This window comes from Lepisosteus platostomus, chromosome 4, assembly GCF_059453375.1.
Source record: "Lepisosteus platostomus isolate fLepPlt1 chromosome 4, fLepPlt1.hap1, whole genome shotgun sequence".
Lineage (NCBI taxonomy): Eukaryota > Metazoa > Chordata > Actinopteri > Semionotiformes > Lepisosteidae > Lepisosteus > Lepisosteus platostomus.
This window is the reverse complement of record NC_142614.1, coordinates 2,672,895-2,691,997: the sequence shown is the minus strand read 5'-3', so window position 1 is coordinate 2,691,997 and position 19,103 is coordinate 2,672,895. Positions and strand designations below refer to the sequence as shown.

Here is a 19,103-nt window from a genome sequence, read left to right as displayed (position 1 = left end):
GTTTAACGTCATCACTGCATAAAGCGACATAATGAGTACATGTGCACTTTTACAACATTTTATTTTATTATAGAAATTAATAAAAATAATTAAAAATGAGTAACCAAGCTGTGGGAGTTCCACATGTTTAATTCACAGGTTACTGGCTCATTCCAATATTCAAACACTCTTACTAACAAATAGTAATTAAAAGAGGAAAGAAAATGTTGAACCTCAGCTCTAACTGTGATTCTAGTCCATTATGATTGTACAAAACTCAGAAACCTGCACCCCTCTACTCCTTCTCTTCAAGTACAGAAGATCAGACAGCAGGGCTGTAGTGCCTGGCTAACAGAATAAGAGATTAACTATTGTACTACATTGAGATTAGGGAACACAAGAAAAACTTGTGCTCAGGAGCTTGATACAGCACTATAAAGCTCTTGAAAATTGAGGACAAAATAAACGTTTTTTAATGCCGCCACCCCCCCCAAAAAAAAAAACAACAACTAAGAGAGCCCACATATTTCAGGCATCCTGGATTGAAATCCTGTTTTCTTCTCCAAGTCACAGCACTGGATTTTGATCACCCTACCTGCCTTCTTGCTTTTTATGAAATTGCTATCTTTTTAAACAAAAACGTTACTTTTCAGTAATTAGCTAACTGTAGTTCAGCCAGACGTGAAAGTCCAATACCCTCCGCCCCCCCTCCCCCAAGTCAAGAACCTCGAGAACAGCTGGTCAGGACCCTCAGTCGCCTGAAGACGTGCCAGCTTCCTACTGGGGAGCCTGGCCTCCACCCTGCGCTGAGCCCGAAGCCTGGGCGTCCCGGGACAGCTGCACCTGCTGAGTCACACAGGAGCGGACTCTGGGACCGGAGGGGTGGCACAGTCCTGCCAGAGTCAGGCCCTGTGGCAGGAGTTCCTGCCCCACAGGAAGCTCGGGTTCCTGGCCGACACCAGCACACCCAGTCCTGGTGGCGCCGTCACATGGGGGTGTCCCGCTCACAGTCGGCTAACGGTCCTGTCCGGCCTGGTGATGGAGGGAACTGCCCCCCCCACCCAAATTTGTGCTGCCCCAGAGATCGGCTCCGAAGCGTCACAACCGACTTAGCACGGGCCGGGACAGCGGGTCAGCCGGAGGCGGCGCTGACGCTGCGGAGACTCTCTTCGATCTCGGGACGCGGCGGGATCAGCAGGGGAAAAGGCAGCTGGACAAGGCAGGAAAGGTGTCTCACAGGCCAGCGCCTCCAGGGCGAGCTGCTTCCCGGCGGGATGAGGGAGAGGGCAGGGGGGGCTGGGTCCACGTCTCACACTCCGATGTACCTGAGGAGCCACTGCAAAAGAGCAAGAACAGGCCGGGCCGTCAGCTTGCGCCTCGGCCCTCGCTGGGTGATTTTCACAGCCCTGATTCCCGCCTGACGGCCGTGTGCAGGACTACCAGTGGGAAGCTGAGCCCGTGGACACAGAGAGGCCCGACTTGGGAAGTTCAGGGCCAGTCTGAAGAGCGGAGCAGGCGTCAGGAACGTCACATCGAGCCTGCGGATCTGAGCTGATTGTGCGCCATCTGCTGGCTAGCAACACACCAGGCCCTGGGGCACAGACTCTGGGTATGTTCGGACAGAGCGCCTTTATTCAGCCTGTTTAAACGGCAGAGAGCAACTGACTGAAAAAGAAAGAACAGGGAGCTGAAAACCAGGACCTATTCCAAACGCTGCCAGCTGCTGGGCTCTTCCAGATAAACCAGCCACAGGGCGCTGGGGTTCACTTTTATTCCAGGTGCAATCTGCACAGAAACACACTCAATTGAGAGCACTTCTATCTTTCCGATCGGTGCAGTCTGTCTGGTGCAAAGAGCACACAGCTGGCGAGACCCGAAACAGGTCGGAACTGTGAAGCACGTGCAGTCTGATCTGATCCGTTTCCCCGACGTGCCCGGCAGGGAGTCTGATCAATGAGCCCTGGCATCCCTTTCCTTCTCGAGGAAAAAAAAAAACACTTGCTGATTGAATCGGCAGTGCAAATCACAGGGCTGTGGTGAATGAACGGGACGAGGTGAAGGCTGGGAGCAGGCAAGGCTGCAGATGGCCCTCTCTCTGTGGCAGTACCACGCGGACAGGCTGCCGACATCTCCTCCTTCGCACCCGGGGCCCCAGAGGAAAGGTCAGGCAGCTAGCAGGAGGCTGACTCATGTTGCGGGGAAGCAAAGGATCGGGGAGGGAGCTTACCGCATTGATGCCACGTTCCTTCACCCCCGAACTGCCTTCTGATTCATAGAGATCTGTGGGGAGAAGCAGAGGAAGGAACGTGTGGCGACACTGGTGTCACTTGCTCTGTCACTGTTCTATAAAAGGGAGGGCAGGTTGGTGCTTTTTTCAGGAAAGGTCACCTCTCCACGGGCAGTACTGGGCTGGACAGGTGCAATCGTACCCAGCTGGTACCTGTTCCTATTAATCCCAGCTGCTGCCGAGTTGTAAAAGGACGCGCTGCTTTGCGGAAAAGGAGAAACGAACATTTGAAAAGGACGGGCAGGGCAAGCGAACCGGGCGTACCGAAGAGTTTGCGCAGCTTGCCGACGCACGCCACCAAGCCGTCGAAGGTCAGCGAGAGGTCAGCCGTGCCGTGACGGAGCCACAGCAGCTGCAGCACTGGGGCGTCCAGCTGGAACCCTGCAGAGGGACAGGGAGGGACAGGGAGCGACATGGCGTCTGTATCTATGTCAGCAGGACACCGAGCACATCTGGGCTCAGCGTCTGTCACTGGGGACTTGGTAAAGAGAACACCGGGCGATTCTAGAGGACACCCGAGCTGCCTCTGCGGTCAGACTTGTCTTTTTCTAGTTCGTGAAAATACAGCAGCCTGACTTTGCTCAGATAAAAGACAAACCTAGCTCTTGCCCTCTTCTATTTTCAGCTGGCAGTGTCTCCCTGGTGTCCTGGGAGGTGTCCTGAGCTGCTGATGAGCGTATATCCCCGTGTATGTCAGTAGCTATATCACCCTGTCTCTCACAGCTGGTAGCCCACTGAAGCTGAAGCTGAAGCTCAGCAGCTGTGAGCCTGGCCAGTACCTGGATGGGAGACCTCCTGGGAAACCTGAGGTTGCTGCTGGAAGAGGTGTTAGTGGGGCCAGCAGGGGGCGCTCACCCTGCAGTCTGTGTGGGTCCTAATGCCCCAGTATAGTGACGGGGACACTATACTGTAAAAGGTGCTGTCCTTGAAATGAGACATAAAACTGAGGTCCTGACTCTCTTTCATCATTAAAAATCCCAGGCGTTTCATGAAAATAGTAGTGCTGTTACCCCAGTGTCCTGGGCAAATCTCCCCCCTGGCCTTTACCAATCATGGCCTCCTAATAATCCCCCTCTCTGAACTGGCTTCATCACTCTGCTCTCCTCCCCACTGAGAGCTGGTGTGTAGGGAGAGGAATGGAGCATCATCCAGGTGGGGCTGCACACTGGGGGTGGTGGTGGGGATCCCCATTAACTGTAAAGTGCTTTGAGTGGAGTGTCCAGAAAAGCACTATATAAGTGTAAGCAATTTTTATTATTATTATTATTATTATTATTATTTGTACATGTGTGTCTGTCTGTGAATATGTCCTCCTGTGTGGACACCTTGCCTGACTCACCAGCTGCCTGCAAGGCCAGGCTCAGCTCAAAGGGGCTCATGGTCCCAGACGAATCCTCATCAAACTGAGAGAAGATGGCCTGTCAGAAAGAGAGAGGAGAGGGGTGAGTTCCAGTATACCCCCAGCTCTCTGTGTCAGACAGGCACTCCGTGCTTTTGTGAATGGTGTACAAGTGCAGTCTGAAATGCTCGTGAAGTAGAACACTGGGCGTTCTTGCAGGTGCAACATTTTCAAGCCCACTGGAGTAAAGACCCTTAAGTTTACATCTGCAGGCAGGACAGGTCTCTCCCAGTCCCACCACAGGTGCTCCGGCGGGCAGGGACGGGCCCCTCGTGCGACCTGGTGCAGAGCCCCCGCCAGTGTGGGTGTACCTGCAGACTGCGCAGTGACGCCACCAGCTGCTCGGTCTGGCCCAGGCTGAGGGTGCCCCTTCCTCCTGTCTGACAGTGGCAGTCAGGAGCAATAACGTCACAGAGAAGTGGAAAACCCAGCAAAACACAGTGAAACCAAATCCCATGGTTTTCAGTTTTCCATTTTTTTTTCATGTACTCCGAATCCACACTTCCCATCTCTCCAGCTCCATCCCTTCTTAGCATTTTAGCCAAATAAGGATTCGGATTCCTAATCCCATGCTCTGCTCCCCAGATCCCCACAGCCCTGGAAGGTTGCTTATGGCTAATTTCAGGAAGATCAGCTCAGTCTGAGCACGACCCTCCTTCATCGCCAGATCGGACCAGAGGGTCACCCTGTTTCCACAAAAGCTCAGAGCACCAGATCAGACTCCGGGTGCATAGCAGTCTGATCCACTTCAGGGGTTTTGCAGAGAAGCCAACACCAGTCATAATGCATTTTGACTCAATCTGCACAGACATGCGAGAAGTGCAAATTACAGTACAACTGCTGCCGTGTGGCTTTAACAGTCCAGCATCCAAAAGATCACAGAAGCTTGTAAAGCCAGGAACAGAAGAAAGTGCTGGGCAGTAAGAGGCTGATATGTTTCCGGGGGCTTCCGCTAGGAAGCTGGGCCTCCCTCTCTGCTGGGTAAAGGATACATCCTCTCCGAAGATCAGGCTGCGGCACGTCTCCAGAGACAGCTGGAAGTTCTCTGGGAAAACTGAGAGAAGACAGAGAGAGGCTTCACTGGAAACACTGTGCTCTGTGTCAGCCATCATTCCCAGTATCCCAGGCAAGCTGTTGCTGTGCAAGCAGCTTTCCTGCCACCTGCTGGTCAGTAACCATATTGCACAGATCTTTTCTATTTTGTTTTCTCGAGTAACTGCTTCACCCTTGGAAAAGCAGAGTATTGCAAGCACGGGCATATAAACACGGGGGCAATTTAGAGATGCCAATCAACCTAGAAATCCTGTATTTTGAATAAAGGAGAAAATGCACACAATAAGATGCTCTAAACCAGCCTCGAACCCAGGATCTTGAGGTGTGAGGCACTATGCTGCCTATTAATACAATTCCTATGAGTTGATTCAGTTTTCTTAATTTCCTGGACATGGCCATACACGGAACATGATGTATGAGTCCACAGAAAGTCCTGCCCCTCACAAACGCGCTGCGCAGGTATCTCACCCAAGCTGGCCAGCCTCATGAGCTCCACCGCGTTCAGCCTGTAATCCTGGCAGACAACAAGAGAAGGGAGAGAAGGTTATAAGGGCCCGTGCAGCCCATCTGGAGAGAGGCAGACGGACAGGGTGAGGACCACTAGGAGCGAGCAGGAACGAGTGGGGAGTCAGCGTTCCCAGAGTCCGGGCCTGGATCACTGCCTTTTGTCCCTCCTTTTCTTTCACCCAGAGAGCGGGAGGGGGGAACAAGGCACAGTAGATTGTCCATACAGCCAGAGGATCACGTTGGATCTTACACTTTAACACCGCTGCCTTCAGATTGACATCTGGAGAGGTATTCAGCCAAGTTCTGTTTTTTATTTTGGCTCTCCCTAAAATTCATTGGAGGGGACAGGAATTTTAATGTCGAACTAGATGTGATTGTCCTCAGATGGGCCTGTTGTGTAGATTGCATTCATGACGCTGAGTGTTCTGCTTCGGCTTGTCAGAACAGTGCGGGCCATGATTACAGACTGTCATTCACTTGCTGTGGTGGCTGGGGGTTGATCCAGTGGTCGGGCTGGGTGCTGGGCTGGGATGGGGATGGAGGGGGAGATAAGGGAAGAGCTGAGAAGGAGAAGAGGGGGAGTGCGGACAGGGGGACAGCACATACCCTCCCCGCCAGCTCCTCGAACAGGCCCCGGACAGTCCCTCGGTCCTCAGCGGTGATGGGCTCGGCCTGCACAACCTGGCAGACAGACACACACAGGCGCAGTCAGACCGACCGGCTGCAGTGCAACACCAGGCACGAGAGGGATCAAACCCCCTGTCCTGCCGGGTCTGTGGCAGACACACACGCAGGGGAAAGGGGGACGAGGAGACGGGGGCTGGCTCACCGTGGCGAACTCTGAGGAGCAGTCAAAGCCACCCTGGTTCCTAAGGAAAACAGGAGAATTACTGGGGGTGTTCTGGAGCAGGGGTGCAGAGCTCACAGCGGATTGGACACTCATTGGAGTGGACAGCGAAGCTCCTTAGGCTGCTAGGGGCCAGGAGACCGACGTGGACGGGACAATGAAAAAGCTCCAAATAGAAAAGAGAGTCCCAGGACTGTCCCAGCCTGTCCAAAGAGCATCTCTTAGCAGCCCTGGTTAAGTGATAAAGCTGTTCCCCCAGGGACGCAGGGGGCTCAGTTCAGCCCACTAGCTCCCCCTAGAGCTTTACTGCAACGTGCACGAGTGCTGCGGGGACAGGCCCTGAACTTGCTCTGAACTGTGCCCACAGCTCCCCTGTGCTGTCAAGTACACTGGCCTAGCACGCCGCAGGCTGCAGAAAAGCCTCCGAGCGCAGTGCAAGGTGCCAGCATGACTCCCAGCAGCGCGACAGTGCGAGCGCAGCGCCAGCCCCCCTCACCCCAGCTCATTGCCCGTCTTGGCGTAGATGCGCAGGAAGAAGCTGCCCTCGACGTTGGGCTTGTAGCTGGACGTCACGATGACGTAGTGACCGGGCTCCAGCTTGACCTTCTTCCTGACCCCGCGCAGCTGCCGGTACTTGCCGGACCGCGCCACCGGCTTGTTGGAGGAGAAGAAGTCGGCAGCCAGACTGCCGGGCACGTCCTGCAGCTGGGGCAGAGAGAGGGGACGCCCATTAGGCCTGGGACACGTGCTTCAATTCTCCCTCGGAGGCTTTGTTACCCAGTTAGTCCCCGTCCGCAGCAGAGTTAATGCAGCAATTAAGGATCAATCGGCCGAAAGCAGAGGCCAGGTGGCTGGCCAGACTGCAGTGTCCGAGACCACTCTAAGTAAGCTCTAGCCCTAAACAGGTCACATTAATTGAAACCCACCCTCCAAACACACTGCACAGCCACCGCACATAGCTCGACACACACACACACACAGTATACATGAGCCACAGTCTGTGCACAGGGACTCTGGCGGCACATTCAAGATCACAGTCACCTTTAACAAGGGTAAGCACTGCACAAACTGGACTATATTCTGCACATTACCGTAATATTGAAAAGGATACTTACTTCTGGGGGAACCTGAAAAGAAAGAAGACAGAAGAGGGTTTAACAATGTGGCGATGGGAATATGGAAAGACGAACAGAGTGAAACAGAGCCCCCCTGGTTTACAGTGGCCTGTATGGGCATGCAGTCCTTATAAATAGGAATTAGAATTATGAGTAAAACTGCAGTCTGTGGCTGCTACCTTTGATTTAATAGACACCAAAGTAAAATGAGAATTCTTAACACCTCCCTCTCCTAAGTGCTGTGCTGTGATAAAAGCCAGTTAATATCTTCCACGCAAAGCAGACAGAACAGGTGGGCAAGCAGAGCTTTGACTGGATCACAGACAGACTGAAGCAGAGGCTCAGGGACAGATGGGTATCAGGCTCCCACAGTCAGACAGCGAGGGGGTGGGCGATGGGCGGGACCCCGGGGGGGGACGGACCCTGTAGACATGGAAGGCGATGTAGAGGAAGCTGATCTTGTCCTTCTGCCTGCGGTGCTTCTGCAGCAGCTCCAGGACCACACTGCCCTGTGTCCCTCTGCCCGCAGGCTGCCCCGCCTGCTCCACCTCCCCGCCCTCGTCGTCCACGCCATCGCCATCCTCCGCAGCCTCTTCCTCCTCATCCTCATCGCCCTCGGCGACCTCTTCCCGGTCCTGCTGGGACAGGATCAGCCGGAACTGAGGGTTCTTACAGAAGGTGCCTGAGATGGAAGAAGGGCGGAGAGGGAGGGGAGGGAGAGACAGATAAAAAACAGACACAGGGACAAAGAGGGTCTGACACACATCACTCGCTAAGTAACACAGAAACATCTGCAATCTACATCTGGAGACTGGCGAACTCTTCCCTTCGAGAGACCAAGTGGACACATGGGTTACGTACGTCTGAACTTGCGGCTTCCCCCAGCAGAGCAGCCTGGCACCCAGGCCCCTTCATGAGCGGTGATCCTCCAGAGGGACTGAGCGCCCCCTAGGGCATCCGGATTGACACTGCACATCTCCACTGTGGTGAACAGGTGCGAGAGGTCATCCGCCTTGATCCTGAGAAAGAAGAAGTGGAAAAAGAGGAGAGGGGAGGAGGGATGGGTGTTAGATGTTAGCACTATTGTTAGCACTGTTTTCCTCAGTTATATGCAAATCATCAAGTAATAACAGGAAGTATAAGCTTCCCAACAGCACACTGCACCTGTGCTGAAAGCCGCTAGTCGTTATGTATCCCAGGAGACTCTACTACATCAAAACACACACACTGTTCTCACTGGCGTCCACCTAGACTCACCAGAACTCTCCGTCCTCAGCACGGATCAGCTTAATCCTCTGCTTCTCTGCGTTGTCCACTCTGTCCCAGTCCTCGCACCTTCAGCGCGCACACAATGTATCAGTGCACAGACATGGCCTGATCGCGCCAAGAGATACAGGGCCCTCCTTGATTTAAAACAATGCACCACAGCACCCCTGCTACAGATATTGGTCTTATGGCATGAGTCTCTGCCTCAGTCCCTGCATCATGCCAACACCCAAGCTGTACCAAACACTGTGATGTCTGTGTTCTGCTACTCCTATGGCTTGATGTTTCACCTCAAAGGTAATTGCCTCTGTGTTGAGGCTGATCATTCTAATGTAGCAGCACCCTGTAATAGGGAAAGATCATCACACTAATCACTAATTTGTCATCTTGTGACAAAATCTTCCTTGCACATGTGTGGCTTAGTGATTTCCATGACCCTTTTTAATTTTCCTGCAATGTCATTTTCAGACATACCATAAAATATGAAGTAGCAGCCCCAGCACCCCAGTCTAGAAACCACCCACCCCCCCCGTTGCCCCAGTCTGTGTCTTACTTGTCACTCCAGGGCCCGCAGTACTCGACAAAGCCCCAGGGGTTGCGCAGTCTGAACAGACACACCTCCGCCGAGCCATCCTTCACCTGCAGCACAACACAAGCACAATCACAGACACACGCGCATGGTCACCGACATACACGCACACACTCACCGACACACGTGCATGGTCCCCAGCATGCGTACATGCACACTCACTGACAAACAAAGTCACCAACGTGCCACACTCATCGACACACACACACACTCACTGACACACACACAGAGTCACATGTGCATGCACGCTCACAGACACAAGCGCATGGTCACAACGCATACGCACGCACACTCACTGACAAATGCACTTGCACACTCACAGACACACGTGCACGCACACTCACAGACACACGTGCACGCACACTCACCTTGTTGGTGTCCGTGATGGAGTAGGCGTGGCCCTTCACCAGCCCCTGGGGGGTCACCTTCCCCACCTCGGCAGCACTGGCAGCCTGCACAGGGAGCAGCGCAGGGCACAGCGGTCAGCGAGGGCCTGCCGGCGCCAGGGAGCCGAGGCTTCCCGCGGTCACAGCGCTCACCTGGATGAAGCAGGACAGCAGTGTGCCCCGGGACAGGGACTCTCCCACCGCCCGCCACAGCACTGCGGGGGTCCGGGACTTCACGGGCAAGGACCGGGCGATGCCCCCGGTGAAATCCTCCATGGCCTCCGAGATGTTGCCCCCCTTCAGACTGGCGTAGCAGCCGTTGACCCTGGCAGAGAGGACGGGAGAGCCCACCGTGAGCCGGGCCCACAGGGGGGCTGGGGCGGGGCGCACCGGCGTGGTCAGGCGGCCTCACTGACTTGGCGTAGGCCTTCTCCAGCAGCGCGCTCCAGAACTCGTTCTGCGTGCGGGAGTAGCTGAACAGCAGGCGGCCTCTCTGGACAGGCAGCCGGTCATCCACCACGACCTCCACCCACTGCCCATACTGCCAGAACTGGGGGGGGGGCGGAAACAACGAGAGGGAGAGGTTGAGACCTTAACCAGATGACTGGATCACGATTCCTCCTCCTCCCTCAGGACAGCTGCAATCCCAGGGACTTGAAGGACTGACACCCGCAGAATGACAAGAAGATCGCCCCCTGGTGTTTACCTCCAGTGAGTTCGCTGTCCTTCCCAGCGTACTCGAGCAGCAGCGTACTTGAGCAGCGTATCTGAGCACCAGGCCTGCACAGAGTGCCTTCACCACAGCAACATGCCCCCCCCCCAGTCCTGCCCCGAGCATCTGCCTGGAGCTCAACTCGCCTGGAATTCGGGTAAGAACTACAGGAAATTTTTGCAGTGAAGCTGCAAAACACATAATGGCCTAATTGCCCCACTTGAGCTGCCGAGAGACGTGACGGCATAGCTGCGCTTGGGAGGGAGATCAAAGGAGCCGCTGTCCCCCCTCCCTTGAAGAAGAGGGGCTCTTGTTTGCACCGCAGGACGAGACTAGTCGGATGTCAGGCGCAGACAGATTCTCCCAGTCTCCCTGCTTGCCTGGGGCAGTGGGGAGAGCGTGCCAGCACACAGCACACAGCACACAGCCTGCTTCCATTAAGCACACTTACCCTGGTGCGCTCCTGCTGGGAGAAAGCACAGTTCCTCTGGGCTTGTCATGAAAAGCACACTCGGGCCCAGCTTGCACGCAACAGCGCAAAATTCTCCCCTCAAAAGAGAATCTTTAGATCAGAAAATCTGATCATTTTAGCCCCGGTGTTTTCGCTAGAGGTGGGAATAGCAGAGCAAATATAATCGGTGTGGTCCCTCTGATTGAGTGTCTTCAGATAAAAAGCCACTATTTGCTGTTCAGGAAGCTCCAGGACGGGGTCACTGCGGACAGAGCTGTCCTGTTGTGTCCCTGGTTCAAACAACAAGTCTGCGTGTGCATCTGCATCAGGCCCTGCGCAGTGCTGCACTGCACACTTCATGAAACCTCTAGGACATGGTACGGCCTGGGCACTGTTTCATATGGCAGGGCAATGCTGCAGAAAAAGGACAGGCCATGGAACGCCTTGCGTCTTGCAGAAAATGTCACATCTGAATTGAGAGAGGCTCACAGCTGGAGTGAGTCCCAGTTGGGACTGCCTGGCACTGTTATTAGGAGGTCAGAAGTCACAGTGTGCATCTCAGAGCCCCCTATTAACTGAGCTGTAATCTGGAAGATCAGAACCAATACTCTCTCAGACGGGCTGTAAAAGAGGAGGTGGGACTGCAGAGAAAAAATCCCCGACTCTTTCATTTCCCCGCACCCAGATGTGTAGTGTGGGAAACACACATCATACACAAATACAAATCTCTTTTCCTCTTTATTTGGACACAGAGAGATGCAGAAGTGTGGAACAACCTGTCCAGTCCTGTCACTGAAGCCGATGTTGTCCCCACACTCTCCCTCGCAAACGCCGTTACATTCCCAAACCCACTGTTTCACAATCTCATTCCTAATTGAACCCATCACATTCCCACAGGCACCTGATTCCACAAATTCTCACTCCCAGACCCATTATCCAACCACATCCCTTTACCTTCAGTATTGAAAGTTCCCTCACACACCCACCCTTGCTCAGTATTGGGAAGCCTCCTGTAGTATTCTCTTGTGTGTGTTTCTAAGCCTTCTTGACTGATCTCCTGGTACCAAATCTTTGCTCCTGCCTTTTGACCACGCCTTTTGGATTTCATTTTTGGATTTCCCTGGATACCGGACTCATTGCCTCCCTAATTGACCAAGCCCCTGGATTATGTCTTTTGGATTGTCCCTGTGCTTCTCCGCGTCTTTTCAGTTCCTTTAATTATTGTTGAGCAAATTCTCTGGTTGGCCCGCAGATGTTAACGCAGAAACACAATGCATGTTCCACCCCATTGGAATAACTAAAAATCCAAGACTTCAAGATCTGTAATACAGCGACCCAACTGAGCTCAGCACTCCAAACACGCACAGCCACTGGGCATCTCTGTGCTGCCCCTCTGCCCCCTGCCCAGCCCCTCTGTACCTTGAAGTGGAAGATGCCAGCGTACTCTTCAGACAGGCTCTGGTCTCCGGGCACCACATTGTTGAACAGCGGCTGGTGGAGAGTGAGACATGACAGGGCAGCCAGCAGCCAGCAGTCACCTGCCAAGAGAGAGGCAAGTAAACTACCGCTGCCCACTGCACCAGGACAGACGGACAGGCAGAGACCAGACCTCCATGCACCAGCGAGAGAGAGATACTCCCACCCCCCGCATTAGGAGGGCCAGCGTCATGACGGAGGGAGAGGAATGAGGCTGGATCCCAGCAGAATAAGACGACAGGTGTGTCTAGACAAAGCTTCTTTGGCCTCAGTTCTAAGTCGGCTTTTACTGCATTTTCACACCCCCAAACCCAGAATCCGGGGTCAAGCAATCAGTGTTAGTAAATACAACATGCTAGAACACATGGATTATAGAGCCAACCATTTCCCAGAAGTAAAATAATGATTATTTTCAATGTACCTGCATTTACCTGCAAGTTAGAAAATGGTAATTAAATGAAAGTTTGATGGCGGGTCTGGAAAAAGCTTCCCAGTTGTGTTGCTGAAGCCACTAGCCGGGTCTGTTTCAAAACGCATCTGGATGATCCGCAGATCGCTCAGCTACGATGTGTCAAACAACCCAGATGGGCCCAATGGCTCCTCTCATTGGAGCCAGTCTAATGTTCTTAATTTGACCAGAGCAGGCTGTACAGGAGCTGGTCCTAAAAGAGGTTTAAACCCCCTCGTCGGTTAAATCGTCATAAAGATTAAACGCAAGCGAGCCGCTGAAGCAGTCCAGCACACTGCTGAGCTGGCAGGCCCTTTCTGACTGAAGGCAGCTCTGCAAGACAGCTGCTTCGAAATTCAGGATGAAAGCTCAATGTGCAACTGTCTGTGAGGCCGACTGTTAATCAAGGAGCACATCCGCCTAAAAACCGAAAAAGACACAAAAAGGTCTTGAGCCTGGCAGGGCATTAATCCGGCCCTGCTGATGTCCAGGCTCAGCTCAGCATCCTGGGCCTGGGTCAGTCCTGGCACCTTGGCACCTCCCTGCCAGGCAGCTGCTCAGCCGCTAAGCTGTGCATCCAAAATGCAGGTGAGAGAGACACAGACACACACACACCATGCTAGCCATCCACCTATCAAGGTCTGTCAGCGGTGACCGCAGCAGAGTAACCTCAAAAAGGGAGTTGGACCGGGACGTGGTGAGGAATGGGAGCAGCTCAGATACTGTGTGAGCTGGCAGGTTTTGTCCAGCTGCTGCCTGTGCGTGCCTGCATGTGTTTTAGTTTGGGATAGAGGCGAAAGGCGGGGGGTGGTGCCCCCGTGCTCCTGGCTGTAAATTCCTTTCCTCTCTGGCACTCAGGTTGCGCAACAGCCCTGCAGAACACTCACACGGCTCCAGTAAACAGAAACATCTGCTCGGGGTGCAGCCACAGAGCCCCTGCCCGCATAGCGAACGAGGGGCTGCTGAAAACAGCGCCCCCCAACTTATCGGAGCTCCGGAGTCCCATTTTATTTTAACTGCCTTCTCGAGAAGCACTGCCGGTGCAGCAGCTCCTACCCAGCTGTCCTTGGCAGATGTCGGTGGTACTTGCTGTACCCTCGATAAACTTGGGCTCCTTGCTGATCTCCTGAAAGAGAAAATTAGGGAGTTTTTTTTTTGTTTTAAGTGCAGGATCAATGAATCTCAAACCCCGTCAGTGAGGTCTCGGGTCCTTTGCAAAAAAGTAGCATTGAGACTCTCGGAGCAGGACAGAGATATGAAGACAGACGAGGAACCGAGGTGCAGGTAATTAGAACAGTCTTGTTGGCTGGCCAGCAAGACGCATTTTCCTCATTTCTGCTCTCATATCCTTCTCTGCTGATCTTGTTTCTGTTCTGGCTTGTGTCACTGATGCTGGGCAGAACTGACATGGAGGAGAAGAGCACTGAATATTCCACAGCATTCACAGCGATAGCAGGGGCACCCATCCTGCGCTGACAGGAAGCACCAACCATAACCAAGACCTGGAGGCACTTCTGTACACAAAGGGTGGTGGGGGTCTGGGACAAGCTACCCGGCCATGTTGTTGAAGACAAGATCCACTAGCAACCAAACAACCTAGATGCGCAGAAAGACTTTTTTCTAGAGTGTGAACTGTCTTATATTCTTGTGGTTCTATTGATTAATTTTTAAGCAATAATCAAGTGCTGGAGTTCTTGTCATCTTATGCTGGAGAGCTGTAAATCAAACAATGTGGAGGTTATCTGGATCACAGGCAATGCTTCAGCAGAGCTCACATAAACTCCCCTGACCTGTCCCCTTCAGAAGGAGGGTAGCCACTCTCTGTTTTTTTCCTTCCTCGTCCTATTTTTGTATTTTAATTGGAATGGAAACATGCCATTCTTATCATACTCCGAGACAGGTCTGGTCAAAACCAGATACTAATAAAAATGTACTGTATATACACTGGCTTTCATTTAACTTCAGCCGCGCTACACAACGCGGAAACTCAAATGAATATAACATTTGTAATATACTGGTTTTGAGAAGAATCAACAACGAAAACAACACGTTCAGTGGGAAGCTGAAAAGGAAGGCAGGCTATGAACTGGAATATTTAAAGTTACTTTATATATATTAATCAATAGAATCCGACCGGCGTAGCGGGCACGAAGCGCGGTACCTTGGGTCGACGCCACACGACGGCTTTGGCCGGGTCCGGGTCCGAGGGCAGCCCCAGAGAGTCCTGCTGAGCCGGGAACTCCGGGTCCTCGAACAGCGAGCCGGACCGCAGGCACTGGGCGCGCAGGCTCGCGAACTCCTGGTTCTTAAACTTCGCCGGATTGCTCCGGGAACCGACTGCTGGCCCGGCGCTCGACATCTCTCGGCCCGGACTGTTGGCGGCGTTTGCTGTTGTTTTCTTAGAATCTAGGCAGGCACTGTACGGAAATGTACGGTACAGGACGGGACGGGACGGAACTCGGCTTCTTGGAGAGCTGGGCTCCTGTCTGGAGGCGCTGGGGTTTTTAAACACGCCTCGGAGAGTCCGGCTGGGAGGGTCCCGCCTAGCGCCCCCGGCCACCTGTCAGCGGAGGCTACGATCAGCGCCGGGCAGGGAGGTCTCCGCCCGAAAGGGGACCTCGGTGTGAGTTTCTCGAGGTGCAAGTTCTCCTCCTTTAACCGCAGCGAGTACAGTACCTCACGGTGCAGTGAACAAATGTCAATTGCGTAGCGGCTGCGCGTTAAATATGTACCACCACGCTGCTTTCTCAGGATGCGATACTTAATGTTAAGACAACATAATCGGATCAGCTGTAAATCGATTATGACAGAAATTTACATTTTCCTTTAGCTCGTACAAATTTAGGAAAAAGGCAGGTGGAAAAAGGCAGGTGGGTGAAAATCGAGAACTTCACCATTTCAGTACACCAGATCTTGACGACGCTTACAGGAGACGGGCCATTCTGCCGTGTAGTGCGTTTGATTGTACCTAATGGATCCGGAGATCTCGTCCAAAGTTATAGTGAAAAAACAGCCTTTCGACTGTCAATGAGCAGTTTGTACCAGACCCCTACAACCCTCAGTGCAAACGCCACCGGGCCTGATGATGCATTATCACTTTTATGGGGACACCATATTGTGAAAAAGGCGCCGTCCTGTTTGTGTTTTGTTCAGTTGAGTAGTCTGAAGTGTTTTTGAGTTGTGTGGAGTTCTCTGGTTCAGCTGGTGGCTAGGTTAACGGTAATGTGACAGGGTGTTAACCACCAACGAGCCCTACATTTACACATACATGCTTCAGTCACAGCAAAGTTAAAACGGTCGAGGCTGATTTGATGTGCAAGAGCTCGTCATATACAGTGGGTACAGAAAGTCACCATCCCCTTTCAAAATGTGTACCTTTTGTTGTATGACACTCTGAAAATAAAAACAAATTAGCATTAGCCAAGTGAAAATACAATTCTAAAACATTCTGAAAATTAATTAATATTACAACAGTGAAATACCTTATTTGGATAAGTGAACACCCCCCTCACAATTGCATTTGTAAACTTGCTCAGGTATAACCAATCACCTTACAGATCACACAGCAAACTAACTGGCTCCCACCTGTGATCAGTTGTGGTGATTGTGATTGGTTCAGAATAAAAGCAGCTGTTTCTAGCAAATTCCACTGTTTGGAAGTGCATTTCAAAGCAAAGAATCCACTATGGATGGAAAGATGTGCTCAAAAGAGCTTTGAGATAAAGTTGTGGAAAGGCACAAGTCAGGAGATGGGTATAAAAAGATTTCAAAGGCTTTCAGTACCCATGGAGCACAGTCAAGACCATCATTAAGAAGTGGAAGGCGTGTGGCACCATCCAGACCTTGCTTAGATCAGGCTGATCCTCCAAACCTGATGACTGAGCAAGAAGGAGACTGATCAGAGAGGCTACCAGGAGGCTGATGGCAACTTTGAACGAGCTACAGGCCTTTATGGCAAAGACTGGTCATTGTCCGCATGTGACAACGGTATCACAAGCGCTCCACAAATCTGGCCTGTATGGGAGGGTGGCAAGAAAGAAGTCACTCCTTAAAAAAAAAAAAAGCCACATTAAGTCTCACTTATGTTTTGCTAAAAAGCACCTTAAAGATGCTGTGGTCAGTTTTTTGACCAAAATCAATTTTTTTGGCTGGAATGCAGAATGGTACGTCAGGTGAAACCCAATATGTGTTATTATCCAGAGAACACCATTCCTCCAGTGAAGCATGCTGGTGGCAGCATCCTGTTGTGGGGCTGTTTCTCTTTCGCTGGGACTGGGGCACTTGTCATGAGAACAGGGAAGATGGATTGTGCAAAATACAGGCAAATTCTTGAAAACCTGCAGCCCTCAGCCAGGAAGTTGAAGAGGGGAAGATGGTTCACCATGATAGTGACCCAAAGCACACCACCAAAGCAACTGTACAGTGACTGAAGGACAGGAAGATGAATGTTCTTGAATGGCCTAGTCAGAGCCCTGACCTCAATCCCAGTGAGAATCTTTGGAATGACTTGAAGAGGGCAGTCCATCAACGGTCACCACACAGTTTGACTGAGCTTGAACAATTCTGTAAGGAGGAATGGGAAAATATTCCCCTGTCTAGGTGTGCCAAGTTGGTTGAGATGTATCCAAACAGGCTCAAGGCTGTAATTCAAGAACAAAGTGTTTCCATCAAGTATTACATCAAATCAAATGCACAACAACACAGTGTGCAGCAGCAGTAGTTTCTGGCAATGAAATGTATTTTCTGCAAGCCCACAAAAATCACAGGAATCACAAAAACACAAATCACAAAATTAAGGTTAAATCAGGGGGGTGTTCTCTTATACGGACCAGTTATTTTACTTTTTTCAAGACATTTTGCTTTCTTTTTTCATGTGGATGTGGCAAGGTTTAATTTGTAAAGAAAACTGGAAAAAGTCTAATTTTGTGTGTCTTCTTTGTGGGCTTTAGGCCAACAAGAGGTGAACGTTTCGAAAGGGGGTGGTGGCTTTCTATACCCACTGTATCTAACTGGAGAACCAGGGTGCAGGTTTATTCCACTGCACGTTTCTTCACACCTGAACGCCTCCACAGCCGAAACGTTGCGTCTCTTTTCTCTTCCTTTCAGCGTGGAACAAACCTTCACCTGTTCCTGCTTCAGAGAGGCTGACAGCACCGAGACTCTGCGTTTTAGACGAGGACGTCTCATACCAAATCGTTAAAATGTTATTCGCTGCAGTTCCGTCTGTGGAGCAGCCTACGTGGAGATTGTAGGCAGAGATAATCCTCTCTCGTGCACCACGTGGTGCAGACAAAGCGCGAAGAGACACCGGCTCAGGATCGGGTTACAGAAAGCGAAACGAGGCCCAGGGCTCAGCAGAGACTACGAGCACAGATGAACCGTCAGCGCTTCGTTCAGGACGTGAACGTGAAGAGAAGCCGCCCGCCTCGTTAATATAACTGTCTTATGTTTGTCTTTAATTAGGTAAGCGAGTTGGTTCGCGGTGTGTTCAAAGGCGCGTCATGTGCTCAAATATAAACCCATAAAGTCAAACCCTTTAAACAAATAAGGGAATTTTACATGCGGTATTTATATAAATTGACATTTGATCTCAAGTTCTCGCTGATCGCTGTGAGGCTGTAGTTATAGGATATCGCCGCTAGATGTCACTAGGTTTCTACCACTGTGGACAGAAAATAAGGTACTCATGACTTCCACGTTAAATAAAATCCCCCGAAGAGATTGCAGAAACAAATCGGTCACTGAGCACAATAAATAAAGAAAACATCTCACGCATTTTTCTATCCGTTTAATTGCAATACAATCATTGATACGCTGGCATTCGTCTTTTCCAGGCTTGACTCTTGCAAGGTGGTGCTTACTGGAGTGTGCAAACCTGTTCTAAAAACAAGCTGCAGCATGTCCGGGCCTCACCTGCACGGGTCTCGACTAAAGCCAAGATGCATGAACTCCCCTCTCCTGTCTCGGCACGTCTCTCCTGGGGATTTCAGAACAGGACCCAGCCCACTGCTGCTCTCTCTGAAAGGCTCGAACAGTCTGGCTCCTGACTACATCTGTGACTGTTAACCTCCTGCTCACCTGCGTGTTGTCTGCAGGCTCTGGGGCTCTGGCCTGCTCTCAGATTCCAGAATTAGTCTCTGGATCCGGGGATATCCTGGTAGATTGTGCTTCCTGTTCTGTTTCTCCAAGACTGTGGACTGATCTCCCAGATCCTGCAAGCCAGTCAGCACTTACAAACCCATTGTAAAACCCTCTTATACTGTAGCTTGTAATAGTTTAATTACACCTGAAGAAGGCTCCACAGCCAAAATGTTGTTTTCTTTCTTCTCTTTTCAGCAGGGAATAAACCTCTTGTTTCTTTGTAGCTTACGCATGCTGACGCAGCTCCCCACCTGAACTAGTTTAAATCATGTCCTACAGCTGGTTCTAATGTTTTTGCTTTCATTCCTTATCGTGAGGAGTCTTGTGGCAAAGTCATGGGACGAGCAAACCCGGGCAAGTTAATGTAATGACCGGAGGGTTTGCACAGAATGAAACACACGCCTTTGACGCACAGGCACCACATTTATTGAACTTCTGCCCATCAGA

At 51.7% G+C, this 19,103-nt stretch overlaps 1 protein-coding gene and 1 long non-coding RNA gene across 3 annotated transcripts; one reads left to right on the top strand and one right to left on the bottom strand.

Moving 5' to 3' along the window:
- Window positions 1-42: 42 nt before the first annotated feature.
- Window positions 43-15,271, bottom strand: capn12 (calpain 12). Of its 2 annotated transcripts, XM_088627571.1 has the most exons (21): window positions 14,677-15,270; window positions 13,572-13,641; window positions 12,011-12,129; window positions 9,845-9,978; window positions 9,582-9,753; window positions 9,411-9,494; window positions 9,007-9,092; window positions 8,445-8,522; window positions 8,049-8,206; window positions 7,610-7,869; window positions 7,188-7,199; window positions 6,569-6,777; window positions 6,055-6,094; window positions 5,832-5,906; window positions 5,187-5,232; window positions 4,658-4,719; window positions 3,977-4,045; window positions 3,606-3,684; window positions 2,531-2,647; window positions 2,207-2,259; window positions 43-1,315 (listed from the first exon to the last, which is right to left on the bottom strand). In XM_088627571.1, the coding sequence occupies exons 1-21, from the start codon at window positions 14,872-14,874 to the stop codon at window positions 1,289-1,291; spliced, it is 2,148 nt and encodes a 715-aa protein (XP_088483697.1). In that variant the 5' UTR covers window positions 14,875-15,270; the 3' UTR covers window positions 43-1,288. The 2 variants fall into 2 exon arrangements, with proteins under 2 accessions (XP_088483697.1, XP_088483698.1); XM_088627572.1 differs by lacking the exon at window positions 2,531-2,647 and having other exon boundaries at window positions 14,677-15,271.
- LOC148672130 (uncharacterized) lies at window positions 13,635-18,825 on the top strand. Its single transcript, XR_015935670.1, has 3 exons — window positions 13,635-13,799; window positions 17,622-17,978; window positions 18,350-18,825. It is a non-coding gene; the product is annotated as an uncharacterized LOC148672130 (long non-coding RNA).
- Window positions 18,826-19,103: the final 278 nt, after the last annotated feature.